This window comes from Mus musculus, chromosome 1 (assembly GCF_000001635.26).
Source record: "Mus musculus strain C57BL/6J chromosome 1, GRCm38.p6 C57BL/6J".
Lineage (NCBI taxonomy): Eukaryota > Metazoa > Chordata > Mammalia > Rodentia > Muridae > Mus > Mus musculus.
Window position 1 is genome coordinate 72,353,728 of NC_000067.6, and position 20,613 is coordinate 72,374,340.

At 42.3% G+C, this 20,613-nt stretch overlaps 1 protein-coding gene across 5 annotated transcripts in view; it reads left to right on the top strand.

Moving 5' to 3' along the window:
* Xrcc5 (X-ray repair complementing defective repair in Chinese hamster cells 5) overlaps window positions 1-20,613 on the top strand; it is an 87,537-nt gene that overhangs the window by 46,311 nt on the left and 20,613 nt on the right. For 3 of the 5 annotated variants that reach the window (NM_001357519.1, NM_001357520.1, NM_009533.2), the window contains exons 15-16: window positions 516-609; window positions 3,090-3,159. In NM_001357519.1, coding sequence (NP_001344448.1) covers window positions 516-609; window positions 3,090-3,159 — 164 coding nt within the window. Of the gene's footprint in view, window positions 1-515; window positions 610-3,089; window positions 3,160-10,951; window positions 11,000-20,613 lie in introns of all 5 variants that reach the window. The other 2 variants (XM_006495892.2, XM_006495893.4) reach the window with 1 other exon arrangement.

Genomic DNA, 20,613 nt, shown 5'->3' on the forward strand with positions numbered 1-20,613 from the left:
GGGCTATAAGAAAACAGATTAAAAGGTTTGCTTAAAATTTTTTTTTAACTTAAAAAAAACCCCAGTTTTCCCATATTTACCTTGTGATTGCCTAGTAAGTTTTGACATGTTTAGCTAGGAGCTTATAGAGCTCTTACAGAGATTGGTACAGTGGAGAAGATGGGGTTTCAAACACAGCGCTCACCCATGTACATGAAAGGCTATAGCTCTGGATTCTGAGATGGGGACCAAGAAGACGCCTGAGGGACAGATGAACTTCTTAGTTAACGTTCAGCTTTGGATGTAGCTGCTGCTGCTGCCTTCTGTATTGCTGCAAAGCAAAACCCACATTACTCCAAGGCCTCCTGTCAGGGCCCCAGGGCAGAGAGAAGGCACCCGCTATTTGGATAGAATGTCTGTTATGCGTCTTTACTTTTGATGCTTCGAAGATAACGCTGTACTTTCCACATACAATATCTTAGCGATTGCATTTTAATTTTGTTGTAAAGGGGAAACACCTGTTTCTTTCCCTCTAGTCATGAAGAGGGGCCCGCTGCTAAAAAATATAAAACTGAGAAAGAAGAAGATCACATCAGCATCTCCAGCCTGGCAGAAGGGAACATCACCAAGGTAAACTGAGCTTTTCCAGTGTCCCTCTCTCCCTCCACAGGAAGGCCAAGGTTTGGGCTTGATGAGTCTGCTGACATACCACTCTGTCTGGTCCTCTCTGTATGTGAACCATATAGGCCAATCCCACGTTCTTCCTTTCTTCCCAGAAGTAATTAATAATAGTGAATGACATATAGAATTATGTGTTGGATTATAGTAAGCAGATCTCTGAATAAGATGTAGACCACAGAATGCCTTCATTTTGCATTTTCTGTTGGGTCAAGATGATAGGATTAAGTGGGGGACAGTTAATGATATGAGTCTTATTCCCCAAATGTGTAAAATTGAAGTAAGTATATCTTTCCTGACTTCTAATGCAATGCTTCAGAGGCTGGAGAGATGGCTCTGATAGTTGAGAGCACCCAAGTTCAGTCCCCAGCACCCATATGGGGTGGCTCACAGCCTCCTGCATCTCCAGCTCCAGGGAATCCAACACTTACAGAGAGAATCTCTTATGGACTGTGTGGAAGCATCACCTGTCAATAAAAAGCTGGTGGCGTATTAACTGAGGCAGGAACTAGAAGGCAGACACTTGGTAGAGAGAGAAAATTCAGGGAAAGAGTCAGTAACAGGAGGTTTCTTTCTCCTGGACTGAAGGGAGATGAGCGGATGAAAGCAGGAGAGGTAGCCAAGGAGAGGGCCACATGGCAGACACAGACTAAAATAAACAGGTTATATAAGTTATAAACTAGTCAGAGAATAAGCCCAAGCACTGTAATGAATAATTAACTCTCAGAGTTGTTATTGTAGGAACAAAGAGGCTGGGCAAAAAAGCTCATGGCTACAAACACCTGGCTTTCTCTGGTACCTGCACTTATGTGCACAAGCTCACACAAAGTTACACATGTGTAATTTAAAAATATTAAAAAATAAATCTAAAAACACAAACCCCAAAAAACCCCTTCGAAACAGAATTTGACTAGGACTTTCCAAATCAAATTCCCTTTGATATGGAGAGAGTCATTTAACGAGAAGGTTTTTGGAACCTGAGTGTATTACCTTCTTATGTACAGCCTTTCCCTGTTAGCAAAGTCAAACAGAAATATCTCAGAACAATTGCAAGTCTCAACAGTGGATTGGATGTGGTGGGCATCTTCTGTAGTATTGAGAAGTCAAGATGTCATGCTCAGGGGCTTTTCTGCGCAGGATTCCGAGCAAAGCTGAAGCGGTACACTCTCTTGTAAAGTTTACTGACACTCACGGGAACCCTTTGTCCTCGCCTCTCCGAGCTAAGTGCTGCAGAGGCTGGGTTAGGGCGGAGACTGATTTGGATTAAAGATGGGACAGTGTGACAAAGAGTTGTATTGCTTTAGATCTGTTTATATGATTTGGTTTTTCAGTGGATTTGTTCTGTATGGACATCTTTATGTGTTCTACCAAAATTTCAGTGCCAAAGGTCCAGTAGCAGTACCTCCCCCACTCCCTGTGGGAAAAACAAACAAAACAAGCAAACTGTAGTTTAGTAGGTCTAACATTTGGCTGTTGTTGCTAATGTCATCCTAAGGGGAAATGTATTTAGCATGACCTCACACAACAACGTCCTCCCTTTCCTAACTGGTTTGGTATCCGAATATACAGGTGGTCTTTACCACATAAAACCTTCAAGCTGGGCCGGCTAGTGGCTTGGATTGTAATACTTTTGACTCCTCTGGAGACAAGGCACCTTGAATGATGAAAGTCAAGTGAAAAGAGACAGGGCAACCAAGTAACTGCTTGAATTTTCCAGGTTTTATTTTCGTTCATGTTTTAATATGTATACATGTGTGCATACATACACATACGCATGCTCCATGTAGAAATAAGACAACTTGGAAGAATTGATTTTCTCTTTCTATCCTGTGGATGCTCTGAGTTCAGTCTTGCCCACCCCTGAATCTTCTAACTTTTAAGAGAGTCCTGGAAATCAAAATGATAGAAAGGTCTTTTTTGTCTTTAAGAGCACACTTACTATTTTAACCCATCTATCTTACCTAACTAAGGTTTGATGGTTAGTTTTAACTATCAACTTAACATAGTCTAGAATCATCTGGGAATTGAGTCACAGTGAGCAACTATCTAGACCAGGTTGGCCTATGGGCATGTCTGAGGAGCATTATCTTGCTTACATTAATCGAGGTGGGAAGACCTGACCACCGTAGGTGGCACCATGCCCTAGGAAGGGGATTCTGCAGTTCAGAAGATTGGACACTACCGTGCACACATTCACTCATTGCTCTTTTCCTGTTGATGGATGTGGTATGAACAGATCTCCTCACGCTTCTCCCACTGTGACTTCCCTGCTATGATGGACTGTAATCCAGAACTGTGAGTAAAATAAACCCTTTCTCCTGGAAGCTGTTTTTGTCAGCGTTTTACCACAGCGACGGGAATGGAATTAAGATGTAGGATATTGCCAAAATGTGAAGTGACCTGCAAGTGTGTGACCTGTGGGTCTGTTCTAGGTTGGAAGTGTGAATCCTGTTGAAAACTTCCGTTTCCTAGTAAGACAGAAGATTGCCAGCTTTGAGGAAGGTAAGAGGCATGCCACTCACTTGGGTTTAAGAGAAGGTAGGTAGTCTAATTGACTTAAGGTTTGGATTCGGAGCTGAGGTGTTCTGCTGCAATGGTTTCTCAACAGTGGTCTTCATGGGCTGATCTGTGCTGCTTGCCAGGGCTTACAGAGTTACAGTGGGGTGGGGGTGGTCAGCACAGCACAGACTGGCCAGAGATGAGACTATAGGGCCAGTCTGCCTATTGCAGAAGCTTTGGATCAGAACTGTGGAACGTTTATTTCCTCCTCCTTGAAGTTCTTTGGTGTCCTTTGAGTGAGGTAGATCCCGTCTTTCTATCTTTTGAAATACGATTCTTGCACCAGTCCCCACCTGTACAGTCTCAGAAGGATGTTGCTGCTGCTTCTAGGCTGGATTCTTCTTACTGGCCTTGTCCTCATCTTTCCTTAGCACATAGTACTGGTAACTCTATTCAGGTTGTGGCTAATATCAAAATAGTTTACAGAGATGAATGAATGAATGACTTGTTATATTCACGTGATTTCATTATTGCTCATGAAATTTACTCTTAGAAAGGCAGCAAATAGTAGTTAGTAAAGCTGTAGGTTGGTTGGTTTGTTTGTTTTCTTTTCTCTTTTGTTGGTTTGAGACAGGGTTTTTCTGTGTAGCCCTGGCTGCTCTGGAACTTGATCAGGCTGGCCTCAAGCTCAGAGATCGGCCTCCCTCTGCCTCTGCCTCCCAAGTGCTAGGAATAAAGGTGTGTGCCACCATGGCCAGCAGTTTTTATATTCATTCTGGACATCCATTTTTGCTCCCCAGAGTCAAGTTGTTTATGAGTTGCCTTATCTATGTGTGTTTCTCTTCATGTATGCCTAGAAATCTCTCTTCCAACATGGCAGCTTTTTAGTGCAAAACTGAATCTTAGGTACCACTCCTCCCTACCTAGCACAGGTGTGTACTCCGGGGTCTAACAGGACAACTGTACTGGCTCTGTTATTGGCCAGAGACAAGCATAATGCACTAAGCTCAGAAGGCACCAACAGTTCCCAGGTCAGGTCCCATTGGCGGGCACACCAGAGGCCAAGTGCATGTCCTTTCCTGAGAATGATCAGCCTCTGGTGTGATGATCTGAGGACAGAAGGGGTCTGTGTATGTTCTGTGTTTGAGACAGAGGAAGAGGCTTTTGTCTTGTTAAGTATTACTATATAGGAAAAAATCCTTTTAGTTGTAAGACAAAAGAAACCTTCATCTAAACTGGGCCTGGTGCCACATGCCTTTAATCCCATCAATTGGAGAACAGAGGCAAATGGATCTCTGAGCTTGAGGCCAGCCTGGTCTACAGAGATAGGTCCAGGACAGCCAGGGCTACACAGAGAAACCCTGGCTCTTACAAACAAACAAACAAACAAACAAACAGACAAACAAACAAACATCCCCTAAAGCCAGAGACCGAACATCCCTTCATCTAAACAGAAGGAAATCTAGAAGTCTGGGCACAGTTTCAGGAGGAGTGGCAGAACAGTGCCTTAGACATCATCTGTCACTGGGTGTGGGTCCCAGGGCTTGGCAGGCAGTGGTAGGAAGATCGCCATCTCCTTTTTTTTTTTTTTCCCCATGAATTGACATCATCAGTAAGTAGGCAAGGGACTTTTAGAATGATTTTGTGTTTGGAGGCCAGATAAATTAGAGGACCATGTTGGTGTGTGTGTGTATGTGTATGTAAAACTGTTTTTTTGTCTTCTTGTTTTTTTTAAGACAGGGTCTCAGTGTGCAATCCTCTGTGGCCTAGAACTCACTCTGTAGACCAGGTTGGCCTCTGCCTCCCAAGTACCTGTATTAAAAGGAGTGAGCCAGGCTGGGCGTGGTGGCACATGCCTTTAATCCCAGCACTCAGGAGGCAGAGGCAGGCGGATTTCTAAGTTCAAAGCCAGCCTGGTCTACAGAGTGAGTTCCAGGACAGCCAGGGATACACAGAGAAACCCTGTCTTAAAAAATAAAAAAAAAGGAGTGAGCCAATAATTCTGGCATGTTAGAGAAAGATTTAAATCTTAGCTTTTAATTGCTTATTGTCTGGTCAGTCAATGTCCAGTACTGTCCTCTGGAGGTGGCTGGTCTTCCAGATTCCTGTGGGATGGTCTCTTCAGGGACCAAATATGGCTATGATCACCACTGTGCTGTCTACTGTGTACAGAACGTTGGGCTAGCTTTATCCTAGTACTCACTATCCTAGTATAGCTGGCACAGCAGTCCTGCAGTCACGTTGAGAAAATGGAGAAAACGTTAGAACTTTGGAGGGGTGTTTGAGAGGGCCACTTTTATTCAGGAAACACTTGGGTGGGTGTTGAGAGCAGAAAGTGAATCCTTGTCCCTAGGCTTGGTCATCAGTCATTGTAAGGCTTCAGAAGAAGGGAAATGCATAGCTGCTTAGAAAGTAGAAATCCTGTGGCTAGAGTGGGTTCAGTGGTTAAGAGCACTGACTGCTCTTCCAGAGGTCCTGAGTTCAATTCCCAGCAACATGGTGGCTCACAACCATCTGTAATGGGATTCCATGCCCTCTTCTGGTGTGTCTGAAGACAGCTACAGTGTACTCACATATATGAAATAAATATATAATCAAATAAACAAATAAATAAAAGGATTAAAAAAAGAAGGTAGCAATCCCAGAGCTGGACCTAGAGAGGAGGGGTGAGGAGGGCTGAGAGGAGGTGAGAGGGGGTGAGAGGAAGGGAAAGTGAGTGAATTAACCATGGGCATGTTTGTGGTTTTCACCCCGGGTTCCCATATGATAACCACAAAACCAAGATGGTCGAAACTATAGCTGGCATTGCCCAGTTTATGTGCTGTACTGGGTGACAATGGTGAAGGGGAAGTTGATGTCTGGAATTACTTCCACCCAGGCACAGGTGTTCTCAGAGTACAGAAGACCAAAGTTTGATGAGAACATGAGAAAGAACCTTCCAGAGAATCTCTTCCATCTTAGGAAAACATGGTTCCTTTGAGCCACAGCAATAGGGGTTTGAATCAGTCTTAGGCATTAACAAGGCAAACAGACCACATGGCATATAGGTTATAAGAGGTATGGTTATATTCATTTTGCTGATGAAAAACAATGTTACATTGGAAGAGATGGACCTAAAAATCACACAGGGGTTTGAACATAAGCCTCATTCACATACTGGATTTCCCTATTTTGCCAGATTGTTTCCCTACATTTAATTTGTGCGTGTGCACGTATGCACGTATGCGTTCATGCATGCGTGTGTGTGTGTGTGTGTGTGTGTGTGTGCGTGCGCGCGCCAGAAGACAACCTGCAGCAGTTGGTTTTCTCCTTCTGTCACGTGGGTCTCCAGAATCCACCTGAGGTCATCAGGCTTGGCATCGAGCAGCTTTACCCACTACACTATTTTGGTGGCCCCTTTCCCTACTTCGTACATAATATCACATATCTAAAGCCACGAGTCTGTGGTGGGCCTTTTGATCAGGATGTTCTTTTACTTTGAATGTAACCTTGCCAGTGTTGTGACAGTGGATGCCCTCTGTACTTCCACCTAGGGTGTGGTGAATCACAGCTCCCCATGGCTGTCACCAGACTAGACCTGCCCAGATTGTTAACTAGCGCTTTGTGACTCCTTTCACATGCTTGCTTCCTCCTATAAGTTTTGTGTGTTCATCTCGATTGACTCTTTGTGATCCAGGACTTGCAGTTCCTTGCCTAGGAAAGTGTACTGAATCCAGATTTGAAGCACCCTCCCTGGTCGTGATCCCTGCAAGAGACCTCTGTCTGGGCAAAGAGAACAGGAAGTCCTACTCGTTCTTTAATTGATTGGACAGAAGTTTAACTAATAGTAGATTGTTGGTAATATTACTTAGGTAGAACTGACCATATCACTGGTTAAAATTCAGGAGTCCTTCTTTTCTGTCCTGTCTACTTGCAGCATAGATCCACCGATACCGTGGTCATGCCATCTTCTGATGGTTAGTAGTCCACAGTAGACAGCTACACATTTCCTTATCTTCTGTTTTTCAATGGGGATGGTGATTCATGTTCTAATTGTATTGGTAGTTTCCTGGCTGCTGGGCCTTCTGGGAGCTGTGGTTGATGCTTTCTCAGGTGGCTTTCTAGTGAGTTCCTTTCCCTGTTCCCCCTGCCACTCTGTCACCACAGTTTTACAATGGAGAAGTTGTTTGACCATGACTGCATACATAATAGCATCCTTCAGTTGTGAAAGTCAGCTCATTTCCCTGTTGATTCACGCTGTTCATAAGGGGGCTGCTATCACCTATGGTTTATTTATTACCTCCGAGGCTCCTGAAATCAAATCTTTTCACTTGTGTGAATGTCTTTTTCAACCCAGCCGTTAGGAGGGCTGCTGAAGAGTACGCAAATTTCTAACACCTTCTCTACTCTACTCAAAAAGAATGCTGACCTGGTTTGAGGGTAGACAGCAAGACAGAGGAGAAACAATAGCTACACAGCTCTAGTCATTTCCCAGTTCCCACGTGACTGAGATATGTCTGAACTGATAAATTCCACGTTAATATGGGATGTTAGATAGAAGAGCTAGGCTCTTCCTGTCAGAAAAGAAGGACACGTGGAGACAGCTAGTAGGATAGAACGGAACTTACTTAGTAATGAGACGACTTTCTCATTCCTGGATCTGGCTTTTGCCACATAGATTATCGAATGATCTGTTTTATGTTAGACTTCTGTGCAGTGGCAGGAACTGGAACTCTACTCCACCAAATTGAATTTTTATGGACACGACTGGCTTAAAAGAAAGTGTCGTGGCATTCCAGGTGGAAATGGTGCAGATCCCATCCTCTGCAGTTCATCTGACGCTGACTTTATGTGTAAGTGAGGAGCGATGCACTGTGCCCGTTTGATAGAAAACACCCAGTTTCTTCTGTAGCCTCCAAGCTCTTCTCAATCCCCTCCCCTTTCCTTTAGTTTCTTAAGATCGAATCGCATCCTCAGGTCTCTGTGTCCCCCTTCCTCACTGCCTTCTTTGTATGTTTTCCTTAAAAACCATAAGAAACATTCTCTTAAATGTAAGAGATGCTTTCTAAAGTTCATCCCCAAGTTCTCCTGGCACTAGGTTACGCACGCTGTGATTGAGTGGTGATGAACTTATGTTATCCATCAAAGCTCAGGAGATGCATTTTTCCATCCTGTGTTTGTATGCTATTGCTGTTTCATTTTCACAGACACTTATTTATATAAATATGTTATTTTTTGGCCATGAGTCAATTATGAACTGTGGATCTTTGAGCCTTATGATCTAGAATCAATCAATCAATCAATCAATCAATCAATCAATCTCTTTCCCTTTCTCTCTCTCTCTCTCTCTCTCTCTCTCTCTCTCTCTCTTTCTCTCTCTCTCTCCCCCCTTTTTGTAGTTTGTCCTGATGTATATAATTTTGACTATGAATTAGATAATCTTTTGAAGTTTTGTGCAGATAAAGATTAGATTATCTTGTCAACTTAAAGTGCTGCTAAATATTTTGAACATCTTAAAAGAAGATACTAAATATGGCGACTACTTGTAAACATCTTTAGACCCATAATTTTTTTTTTAAAGTTTGACATACTTTTTTTATTCCTTCCCCAGAATAGCTCTGATGCATGTAGTCATGAGGGAGAGAATACACAATTGCCAGTTCTTGGTGTTAGACGATAATTCATATTTTTTATTAAATATTTTTACTTGCTTCTTTTTTGACTTGATTTAAATTGTTTAGTCTTCGAACTCGAGGATCAGGCTTATTTCATGCATCATTTATCAGGACATGTCATCTTACTCGAACATAAAAGTCTATGTGGACTCCTGAAGGACTTGCGAAAGAGGTGTGTTACTATTTGACACGGTAATTAGACATCAGTGGCCCTTGGAGTCATCTTCCACTTGGGTGGATTGAGGCCCAGAACAATCTGGAGGGCTTACACATATTACTGCAAATGTGTAAAAGACACTGTATCCAGTTCCAGAGAGGCAGTTCATGGCCTCCGTAACTTAAATTGGCACACAACACTACCCTGAAATATACATTTTAGTGTAATAAAACTTATCAGCCAAATCATTAAAATGAAATGTGAACTAAAGATGAAAAGAGAAACTAGAAATGGCATTGTATGGAAACTAGAGATTACCATACAAGTTAACTATCATGAGAGTCTTTTGAGGAGCTCAAACCATGGCTTAGTTGCTTAGGTGCCTACCGTGCAAGCATGAGGACCAGAGTTTAGATTCTTAGCTCTCACATAAAATAGCCCAGGCATGATGGTGGATGCTCATAACTCTCTGGGGAGGAGAGCCAGGTGATGCTTGGAGTTCATTGGCTAGCTAGCCTAGCCAAATTGGTGAGAGTTCTGTTAGAGGAAGGCTGGCAAGATGGTTCAGTGGGTAAATGTTCTTACTGTGTAAACCTGATCTCTGGGACCCACATAAGGTGTGAGGGAACCCCACCTCTCTGTCTCTCTGTCCCTGTCCCTCTCTCTCTCTGTCTGTCTCTCTCACACACACATTCTCTTTCTATCATAATGCTAATAATAAATTAAAAAAATAAGGTGGAAAATGAAGAAGGCATTTTAATGTTGACCTCTGGTCTCTACATGGTAGTGCTCACACACACACGTGTGCCTGTAGGGGAACCCTGCTAATTAAGGCTGAATAAGGTTGAAGTCTACCATGACCACATAACTCCTCTGAGTTCAACACAGAATTACCAGCAGGGCTTCCCCTTCTCTGACCTTGTGTTGGGAGCCTGACCTCCCACACCCTCAACCTGGGGAAGGTTGAATAGTCCTTGGCAGACCTACAAGTCCTGGATGGTTTGTTTCCTCATGCAGAGCCATAAAGAGGCTTGCTTGAAACTTGATGGATAAGCCCCCCTCCCCCCAGTGGGAAAGATACCTTTTCCTCTGGGTGAAAATATGAATTAAATTTTGAGATTTATTTTTATGTATATGTACATTTTGCATACATGCATATCTGTGCATCATGGGTACAGCACCTGTGAAGGTCCTGACAGGAGAAGCCATCAGATCCCCTGATACTGGAGTTACAGGAAGTAGTGAGCTGCCACATGGGTGATGGGAGTTGAACATAGGTCCTCTGGAAGAGCAATCAGTGCTTTTATACTTGAGCATCTTTCCAGTTTCCTAAGTGTAGAACTTTGTCTTTCCTGCATCAGATAGTTAGAAGAGGCCAGTATCTATACAGACATTTCCTTCTACATACTAAACCACCAGCTTGCATTGGTGACGGCTGCTGTCAAGGAGACAGGGCACAACACTCATAGGTGGGCTCTGTGGAAAGGCAGAATTTGTAGGTACTTAGGAGGAAAGGGCAATGCCATTCAGCCTGCCACCAGAGTTTGTACTTGCACAGAGTTTGTACTTGCACGCGGTATGATTTATAAGGCAGAAAGCAGTGAAGTGCTTACTCATTTCAGTTTGCTTCCCCCCATTCCACTGTCTATAGATTCTGAGTCTTCTTTGCATGGTAGATCGTTGGCCTTGCAGACTGTTGCGTTTGGTGCTTGAATTGGGCTGTCTTAAAGATTGCTTCTCAGGCCCAGCTGGTGGAAAAAAAAAACCTGATTTCTGATTGTGCTGATGTGCAAACTGCTTTAATCAATGACTTAAAGTGACTGCTAGTGGCAAACAACAGAAGCTCTTAACCAATTAAGATGTTTAGGAAAGGATGTTAGACTTTTCTTAAAATGGGCACTAATCAGCTGAAATGTGTTGAGAGGAGCTGAGGAGCAGCTTGGAGTCTCACTTAAATGTAATAAAAGCGGTCCTCTTCTTTCAGATTGCAAGCCCAAGGCCAAAAATACGCTGACGCAGGAAGAGGTGGCAAGTATGATCCGGACAGTCAGTCCTCTTGGGCCATGCGTAGCTCCATGGGACTTGAAACTAAAAATGGCACATGCTTGTTTCCTGGGCCAGCAGTGGGGAAGGCATTTGATTCACACACAGAAGAATTTAGCAGAGATTAGGAATGGTGTCAGCAGAGATGGCTGTAGAAATGAGCTGCTATTGGAACAAAGGCCATTCTTCCTGTTCTGTCATTTCCTGTAGTCTTTTGTATACATCGGGGCTGGTTTTCCAGCTGAGCCTTGGTGGCTGTTCCCTAGGAGAAATGCGCAGTGTTTCCCCACTGAGGTTTGGCTCCGGAAGTCTCCTGTGTAGGTTGTAGTCACTGTTGGTGCCAGCTCTCTACAGCTGTTTTGAAGGAAATGTTTGTGCTGTGAGGTCTCCCTGTAAGTGTGTTTTAGGGGAGCTTTTATGATTTCGTAGAGCTTTTCTGTCACTCTATGGAAAAAATGTTTTCTTTCCCCTAGAAGCTCCTCGTGTCTGCCTGGAGTCATTTCTTGCTTCTCATCCTTCCGTGAGCAAATACTTTCTGTCTGAAGTGAAGTCCTATTTCTAGAAAAATCTAGTGGAATCGTTCACTGGCAGTGTTTTGCCTCCAGCTTTGGACTGATGGTGTTTTTGAGGTAGTCCGCATTAGTGTATAGCAGAACTTGACCCCTGTGTGTCAGCAGGTTGCTTATTCCTCAGCAGCGCAAGTACAGAGCCTTACCTTTGACCTGCTTAGCTCTTCAGGAGCACCACCTCATGTTCATCCATGATGGACACGTGCATTGGTTCAGATTGTGCTGCTCTGACATTTGTACGCAAGGGTGCTTTGCATGTGTTGAACTTTCTGAAAAAAAATTTAAAATGTATTATTATTATTATTGTTACTAATTTGTGTGTGTGTTTGTATGTTTGTGTGCATGTGCATGTTCATGTGTGTGTCTGTGCACTCCTTTGCATGTGTGTATATATGCTTGTGGACTAGCCTCATGCCCTGTATGGAGGTCAAAGGAGGCTGTTCTTTTTCTTCCACAGTGGGTTCCAGGGATTGACCCCAAGTTATCAGGCAGTTCCACCCAATGAGCTGTCTTACTGATCCCATTTTAACTTTCCAGAAGCAGCCACACTCTTAAAAAGAAGCCTATCATACAAACACACAGCGTTTCTGTTGAGATTGTTTTAAAGTGTAGCTGTTTGTATACTATTCGTGTGTCTTGTGTGTGTGTATATGTATGTATGAATTGACATTCCAAGTTTTTGATGACTTTTAACCAGTTTTATCATATTGAGATACAGAGATATGTATGTTCTGGTTAAGTTAATTATGTAAGTGTGTGTGTGTTATGTGTGTGTGCCACATGTGTGTGGACGCCCACAGAAGTGTGTGTGTTATGTGTGTGCGCCACGTGTGTGTGGACGCCCACAGAAGCTTTGACTCCTAGAGAAGGAGTCATGGGGAGTTGCGAGCCACCTGATGAGACTAAACTTGGGCCCTGTGAGAGAGCTGTGTGCTCAGGAGCAGGCTTTCAGGTCAGGTCCACCTCAGATCTCCAGGGCCTGTGTCCCAAGGGGCCGGTATCTTCCTTCAGGGACTTACTTTCAACCAAGGGCTGTGTCAGTATTCACCTTGGTTTTAAATTCTAGGCCTCTCACTGGTTTGGAGCTCAGTATATAACCTGGGCTGCTGGTCTTTTCTTACATAGGCCTTTACAGCCAGACATCCAATCTGAGCAGTTCTTCAGCCGTACATCCTAAATTGTGTGTTGTGAGCTTAGTTTTTAACATTTTCCAGTATCTTTCATGATTTTTTTTTTTTTTTTGAGACAGGGTTTCTCTGTGTAGCCCTGGCTGTCCTGGAACTCACTTTGTAGACCAGGCTGGCCTCGAACCCAGAAAGCTTGCCTCTGCCTCCCAAGTGCTGGGACTAAAGGCGTCTGCCACCACGCCCGGCTCCCCTGGGTTATTTTGAAACATTTGTTTTATTTGTTTGGCTTTGCCTTTTGAGTCAGGGTCTCATTATGTAGTTCAGGCTGCCCTTGAACCTGCTATATCCTGTACACCAGTCTGGCCTTGAACTCATTTCTTTTTCCCTTAGCCTTCCAGGTTCTGGAATTACAGACATGTGCCACTATGCCAAGCAATAAATGTATTATGAATTTTTCAAATATTGACAACTTTCCAACTCACTGTTGGTTTTGAATTGAATTCTGCTATGATTAAAAAGCATTAGGAATAGTGTGGAGCCTTTTTCTGAGACCTTTTATGGCTTACCACATAGTTTCCACTGACATGTTCCCTGTGGCCTAACAAGGCGAGTGCATTCTGCTGCCCTTAGCTGAAGGGTTCTGGGAGTGTTGGTTTGGCTGATCATTTGTTCTGATGCATGTCTTTGTTGATTTTCTATCTAGTGCTGGGTATTGAAAGTTATTCACCTCGAGAGCTTTTGAGCTAGTGAGACCTTTGTAATCTTCGTCACTTACAGAGGTGAATTTCTACACGGCACCAAAAAGAAAACGTGGTCACAAGTTATCATCGTTTTAGAAAAATGAACTCAGATACATTTGTTGCAAGGTTATACTTGTTTTTAGAACCCTCTACCTTTCAAAAAGAATTTGTTCATATCGTTAAAAGGTAAGGATATTCAGGGTAGGAAATATTATATAGATTTCAGAATTTCTTAGAGCATAAAGGTCATTCCTTGTGAGACACAAACAGAATTTTAATAACAGTAGATGCTTTAGTGTCTTGGGTCTTACACCAGTGTTTATAATTGGCAGAATTGTTGGTTTGTTACTCCTTTCATCTGGGCTCTTTCTTTTATGCTACTTTTATTAAGCTCATGTTATTCTTTCATCTTATGTACTGAAAAGAAAATGCATATGGAATAATCTAGGATATATTATTCCATAATTTGTTCCATTTCTTTTTTTTCAATATATTTAAAAATGTTTATTAAAATTTTTTACACATGTGTAAAATATATATATATATATATTTATGTGTGTATATATACATATATAATATGTGTATGTGTATATATATATAAATATATATATAAATAAATAATGTGTTTGCGTGTGTGTGTGAGTGTGAATGCCATGTGTGTATAAGTAGGTACCTGCAGTGAGCAGTTAAAGAGGGTCAGATCCTGGAGCTGGAGTTTTAGACAGTTGTGAGCTGCCATATGGGTGCTGGGAGTTGAACCTGGGTCATCTGGAAGAGTAGCCAGTGCTCTTAACCATTGAGTCATTTTTCTAGCACCCTAAAATGGATTTTTGAGGGATTGGAGGTGGTTCAGAACCACCTGTAGCTGTAGTTCCAGAGTGTCCTACCCTGTCTTCTGACTTTTTTAGGTATGAGGAAGGCACAAGGTGCACATACATATAGGAGGCAAAAGCTTACACACACACACACACACACACACACACACACACACACTCACACTCCCCCAATAGACAGAAACGACAACAAAAAATTAATAAAATTATTTTTAAAGTTATTTTTGAATTGATGCTTAAAATAAAAATTGAACATATTAATGAGGTAGTATGATATGTTAAACATTTTTGAAATGACTTTTATTTGTGTAAGTATTTTGTCTGCATGTGAGTTAGAAAATACATACAGGATAATGTAGGCTGCATTACAGCAAGTGTGCCTGGTACCTGAGGGAGAAGGTCATAAGAAGGTGTGGGCTCCCTGGTTTGGAGTTCTAGATAGTTGTAAGACAGTCTCGACTTTGTTGTGAAAGGAACCTCGACAAGAGACTGTCTAGACTAGGGTGGTTGGTGTGTCTATGGGGGATTATGTTGATTGTGTTAACTAGGTGGGAAGACTTGCCCACTGTGGGTGACATCATTCCATTCTGGACTGTGTTAGTGGAGAGAAATCTAGCTAAAGACAAAAATACATTCATTACTTCATTGCTTTCTGCCCTTGAGCATGGATGTGTAGTGTGACTCACTGTTTCAAGTTCTTGTAGCCTTGACTTCCACACTGAAGAATTGTAACCTGAATTGTGAGCAAAATAAACCTTTTCCCTCTCAAATTGCTTTTGCCAGGGTAATTTATCACAGCAACAGGAAAAGAAACAAAGGCAGTGTGTCTACATATAATTACGATCATACTGGACATGTCTCAACCCCTGTGTTGTATATAGTTTCTTACATAGCTCATTCTTTGTGGATTTTCTTAATCCATTAAACATCATTGAAACTGTTTCCATTTCTGTAAAATTAAAAGGAGTTGGAGACTCTCTGTTTCCTTAAGTGAATAGCAAATATACAGTATGTTATTTTAAATTAAAGGAACTCCAAGAAAGCACCTTCATTCCAAGAGGTTTTAGAAGATCAGACCAGTGAGACTTGTATCATTTGTTCATGGACTTAGCAAAGGTTTGTTGAATGTTGTCTGTGAGCCAGTTATAATGGCAAGACATAGATAGCAAACAAAATACTGTGTGTGCTCCATAGTGATTTGTACCTAGTAGTTTCCTAGTGCTCCTGGAGCGGAGTTAGACAAATTGACTTAAAGCATCAGAGAATGCTTCAAATTCATGGCCGCTTTTTCCTTAATTGTTGTTGGGAGTGCATGTATGTATATAAATACAACCTGTTTGGACTGTATACTGATACTCCTACGTATGTTTTTAGGGCTGATCATTTGGTGTTGGATAACTAGTTGCATATTTTTCCCTGGGGAAGATTGCTTCTTCTATAGCTTATCTGACATTTTTAGGAGACATAATCTCACAGCCAACTTCCTGTTCCTCTGGCTCTTACAATCTTTCTGCCCCCTCTTCAGGAATGATCCCTGAGTCTTAGGTACAGGAGTTGTAGATGTATTCTTGGATGCTGTTAATAATGTATTGCTCAATTAAAAAAAAAAAAGAAAAGAAAAAACAATGAAGATTGCTGTCACCATTCTGGAGATTGGAAGCCTGAACTCCATGCTTGGCAAACTTTGTTTCTTTTGAGGACTCAAGGGGAATCTGTTTAGTGGCTCTGTGTAACTTTTGGTGATACCTGGCTATGCTTGGTGCTCTTGGCTTATGATATATTACTGTAGCCTCTGCTTCCTTCTAACATGGAATTCATCATATGTATTTGTGTCTAAATTTGCTGTTGCTTAGTGACCTCATCTTAATTATGTCTCCAAGGGTCTTATTTCCAAGTAAGGTCACATTGTCAGGTTCTAAATTGGACATGAATTTTGGGAGAAATCTATCCAGCTGATTACAGTATTATAAAGGGAGATTATACAGAATGATAGGACTGGGCCTTCTGTAGTAAGGGATTCTGTGCTACTGTGCAAAGGGTCGGAGACCTCACTGTTGTGGAAGGAAGAGTCCAGTGAGTGCTCATTATGTTTGCAGGCAGGAACAACATGCTCCTCTAAAGCAGACCATGCACGGCTGCTCTTCAGGAAAGCCAGTGCGGTCCCTGGAGGACAGAAGGAGAGGGGTTAGAGCAGTAGCTGGACAGGTATCCCAGAGATCTGGATCTTCAGGAAACCACTGAAGGGTGATGAGCCGGAGCGGATCTGATTGACCTATGACTTATGCCTCTGTGAAAGAGGTAGACATGATGGAGGCAGGTGATTGAATACTGGGTTAAATCGTCATGGTGCGTGGAGGGGAGGTGGTGGGGGTGGGGTGGGGGAAGCAAGGATTAGTGAGAAGAAGTCTTGATGGGGTTTGAGTGTACAGTTGGCAGTTTTGCTGATCAGGTCTGGGAGGAAGAAGGGTGACTCCCAGTATTTTTGCCTCGAGCATCTAGAAGGAATTGCCATGGATGAGAGCGGAGTGTCATGTGATGTTGGTTATCAAATCTGGACTTAATTACTTCCGGGGGAATTGACCACAGAACCGATCCATAGAGCCATGAGACTGGATGTGATCCTTCAGCAGGGAAGGTGTGCAGGGAAGATGTTATGTAGTAGAGGGAAGACAGGTGAGCAGTGGCTGAGGAAGTGTCCAAAGGTAGGTCATAAAGGTTGGGTAAGAGATCCCCCAAAGTACCCTGAACACTTTCTAATGTTTATGGTGTTGGCGGCACCTTTCCCAAATATGTTTTTGTTATTTTTGTCCCTTCACTGTCTGACTGTTTTAGACCACTTCCGAGTCACTTTTAAGTGCCCTTCATTTCTAAATTCATTCTCTCAGATCTTTCCATCCTAAGTACTGCTGTGCTATCCCAAGCTTTCATTCTTTCACCACTGGTCAGATCCAGCATCCTATGTTAGTTATCCATAAAGTTCTTATCTTCAGTCTAGCCCATGAGTTTGTATAGATTTAGCTTAGAGTATGCAGGTCAGCCCTTTTTAATCATGCACCATGTCTTTGAAATCAGTCCACCATCTAAGACTTACTGCCATGCTCTGACACATTCACATTATTCTCATGGTCTCTTCTGCGAAACCTATACTCAAACCGTATTCCCAGTGATCCCTTCCAGACGGGAGCTTTCTTTTCTGTCTATGCTTGCTCATGCTTTTCTATCTGAAAAACAAAAACCCATTATCTTTTCTCTTTCCCAGACGTACTCTGAAAATGCCTTTGCTTTCAGAGCCTATAGGTAGTAATGTCTAGTTATTGTTTTCTTATAGTATATGTAATTTGTTATCTTGGTAATGTAGTTAGTGAGTCCATCACCAGTGAGACAAAATGACTAAAATGTTTTCCTCTGATGCCTGCACCCCGCCAGCTCATAGTGAGCTACTTTGTTCGTGTTGTTAACTCTAACAGATGAGAGCTTGGAAGGAACAAAAATTTGAATTTTTGAGTTGCACCAGAATTTTTTCTTTGATTATTTCAATCAGTTTCCAAATTCTAAACCTAAGAAAGAAGAAACAGAACATATTAGTTACTTTTCTCACTGCAATGGCACAATTCTTGACAACAGCATCTTGCAGAAGAAATTCTTTATTTTGGCTCACAGTTTGTAGGGAGACTGTCCTTAGTAGTAGGGAAAACATGGCAGCAGGATGTGAGGTAGCTGCTCACACTGCAGCCACAGCCATGAGTCAGAGAGACATGAATGCTGGTTCTCTGCTTGTTTTCTCTTATTTTCAGTCTGGGACCCAGTCCATGAGTTGTCACTTATGTCTTAGTCAATGTTCCGTTTCTGTGAAGGAAGAGACACACACTCACTACAGCAACTCTTATAGAGGAAAATATTTCATTGGGGGTGGTCTACAGGTTCAGAGCCTTAGTTCGTTATCATCATGGTGGGAAACATGTGGCAGGTAGGCAGACAAGGTGCTGGAGTGGTAGCTAAGAGTTCTACATCTTGATCCCCAGGCAGCAGGAAGAGAAAGAGATACTGGGCTTGGTTTGAGCATTGGAAACCTCAAAGCACACACGCAGTGACACTCTTCCTCTAACAAGGCCACACCTACTCCAACAAGGCCAGACTTCCTAATAGTGCCACTCCCTAGTGACCAAGCATATGAGTCTGTGGGGCTATTCCTGTTCAAACCACCACAACTACTCACATTGAAGGTGGGTTTTCTCTCAGTTAAACTCTGGAAATTCCCTCAAAGATACAACAGAGATATGTTTCCTAGGTGATCCCAAGTCCAGGAGAGTTGGCAAAGAAGATTAACTACCACCTAGAGAAATATAGCTTTTCTGTATTTTGAACTCTAGATATTAAATGTTCTTCATTAAGCAATAGAAAATAATGTAAATGAGAGAAAAAGGAGACGATCTGAGGAGTTCTTAAGGAAAGGAGCTGGATTAACAAAGGGTGTTAGTGGAGTTCTAGAGGATTTATGTAGAATATGGTTTTCTGAAATGCCTGGTAGTGATATTTCAAGAGTGACGCAGATTCTTGATGTGCTGTGTAAACAGTGTGCTGCCTCTGCTCTGGTGTGCACAGAAGCACCTTTCATTGCTGGCTGCCTGTGTGGAGGCTGACTCATCACTCACTCTGGAGTGTCAGCTGATACATGAATTTCAATTTCATTCAATTACCAAGTTTTAATTGGATCCCATTGCCAGACTGGTCCCCTGTTCCAGACTGTCTCCTCTAAGCTATGCTGTTACTATGGCTACTTGGTTCCTTCTGCTTTATCCCTGATGTCATCCCTGCAGCAGTGGATGACATCAACACCTACTCAGGTAGACTCCAGACAGTTACTGCAAAGCACTGTCACCTTGCACTTGCTTTCTTCTTACTGTCCATCTGGAATAGGAGCAGACCATGGTGGTAAGGCTCTTAATTTCCCTGTATCTCTTTTACTTAGTAACTTTTGCCAAGTGTAAGAGTTCTGGGACCTTAGGAACTTGTGGAAGCCATCTTTCTCTTCCCTTCCTGACTCTCAATGAGCCCAGTGCATTCTTTTAGGAGTATGGCATATACTGTACATAACCATCTGTCGTACAGTTTACATAAATGAGCCAAAAGACATCGCTTGCGTATTTAACAGAATGTCTTCCTTTGCTTGCTTGCTTATGGTAGCTTGGTGTAGGTTTTTTTTTTTTTTCTCTCCCTCTCTCTTCAAATGTATTTCTTTTTTTCTGGAGCTGGAGAGGATGAATCATTTCAGAGAGAGAATAATCTTTGTTCTGTATTACACTGCTATGTTGCTATATTTCTTGTGTTAATTGATGATCTTTATGCTTTCTGAGAAATGTTCAGTGGGCTTTTAATGTTTAACATATGTGTTTTTAATGAAAAAAAAAACCAACAAAATCATAATATGCTATGGAGTTCTTCCATTGACCATGGAATTTAAAAATTGCCATCGGCCCTGGAGGAGATCTGGTCTTAAAACCAACTGTTTCAGATGAGGAATACTATCCATCCAGATTTTAGAATGATATGTTGTTATGCTTTGTATCATGTGCTTGGGTTCACAGCCTACAACCTCACCTCACTGGATGTTACTTTTCTAGTTTCTTCTTAGCTCACACTACAGGGTAAACTAAGGTCGAGAGGCCTTCAATATCTTCCTTTCTTGTAGCTACAGAAGTAGGACTCACAGTTAACACAAATAAAAACAAAAATAAAACAAGAGAGCTCTCATAGTCCTTAGGAATAGAATCTGACAATAAAGACTTGCATTTACTCTGCTCCCTGCGCCTGCGGTTTTAATTTAACACATCAATGAAAAGACAGCATTTAAAAAGGGAGGGAACACCCAGCAGGACTTACTTTTATTAGTGCAATTTGTAAGAAATTACTGCATTTAATGAGAAAATCGTTAAGCATGAAAAAAACGGGCTGAGATGGAACTTGTGGAGCTTAGAGGGTGAGGTTTTAATTGAGTTTTTTACTTATTGGAGAGAGATGGTGATAACGATGATGTTGTTGTTAATAATAATAATAATCGTCTGGGGCTGCACCTCTTCTATGAGGAGGTCAGCACTCTGTATTTAGTTCTGCTCCCCTGCTACCCAGCATGCGTAGTGTGATAGTGTTGGGGACCCTTGTGTACCTGTGGACCCTTTTTCTCTTTCTGTGAGGAAGCCACAGCATTGTGCTAACTGGGGGATTAGGAGGCAGATCCCTGCAGAACAGTTCCTAAGGGGCAAAGGACAAAAGAGGCAAAGGGCGAGTGATGTGTCCCTCACTGCTGCGTGAACAGGCAATTTCAGAGGCCATTTTC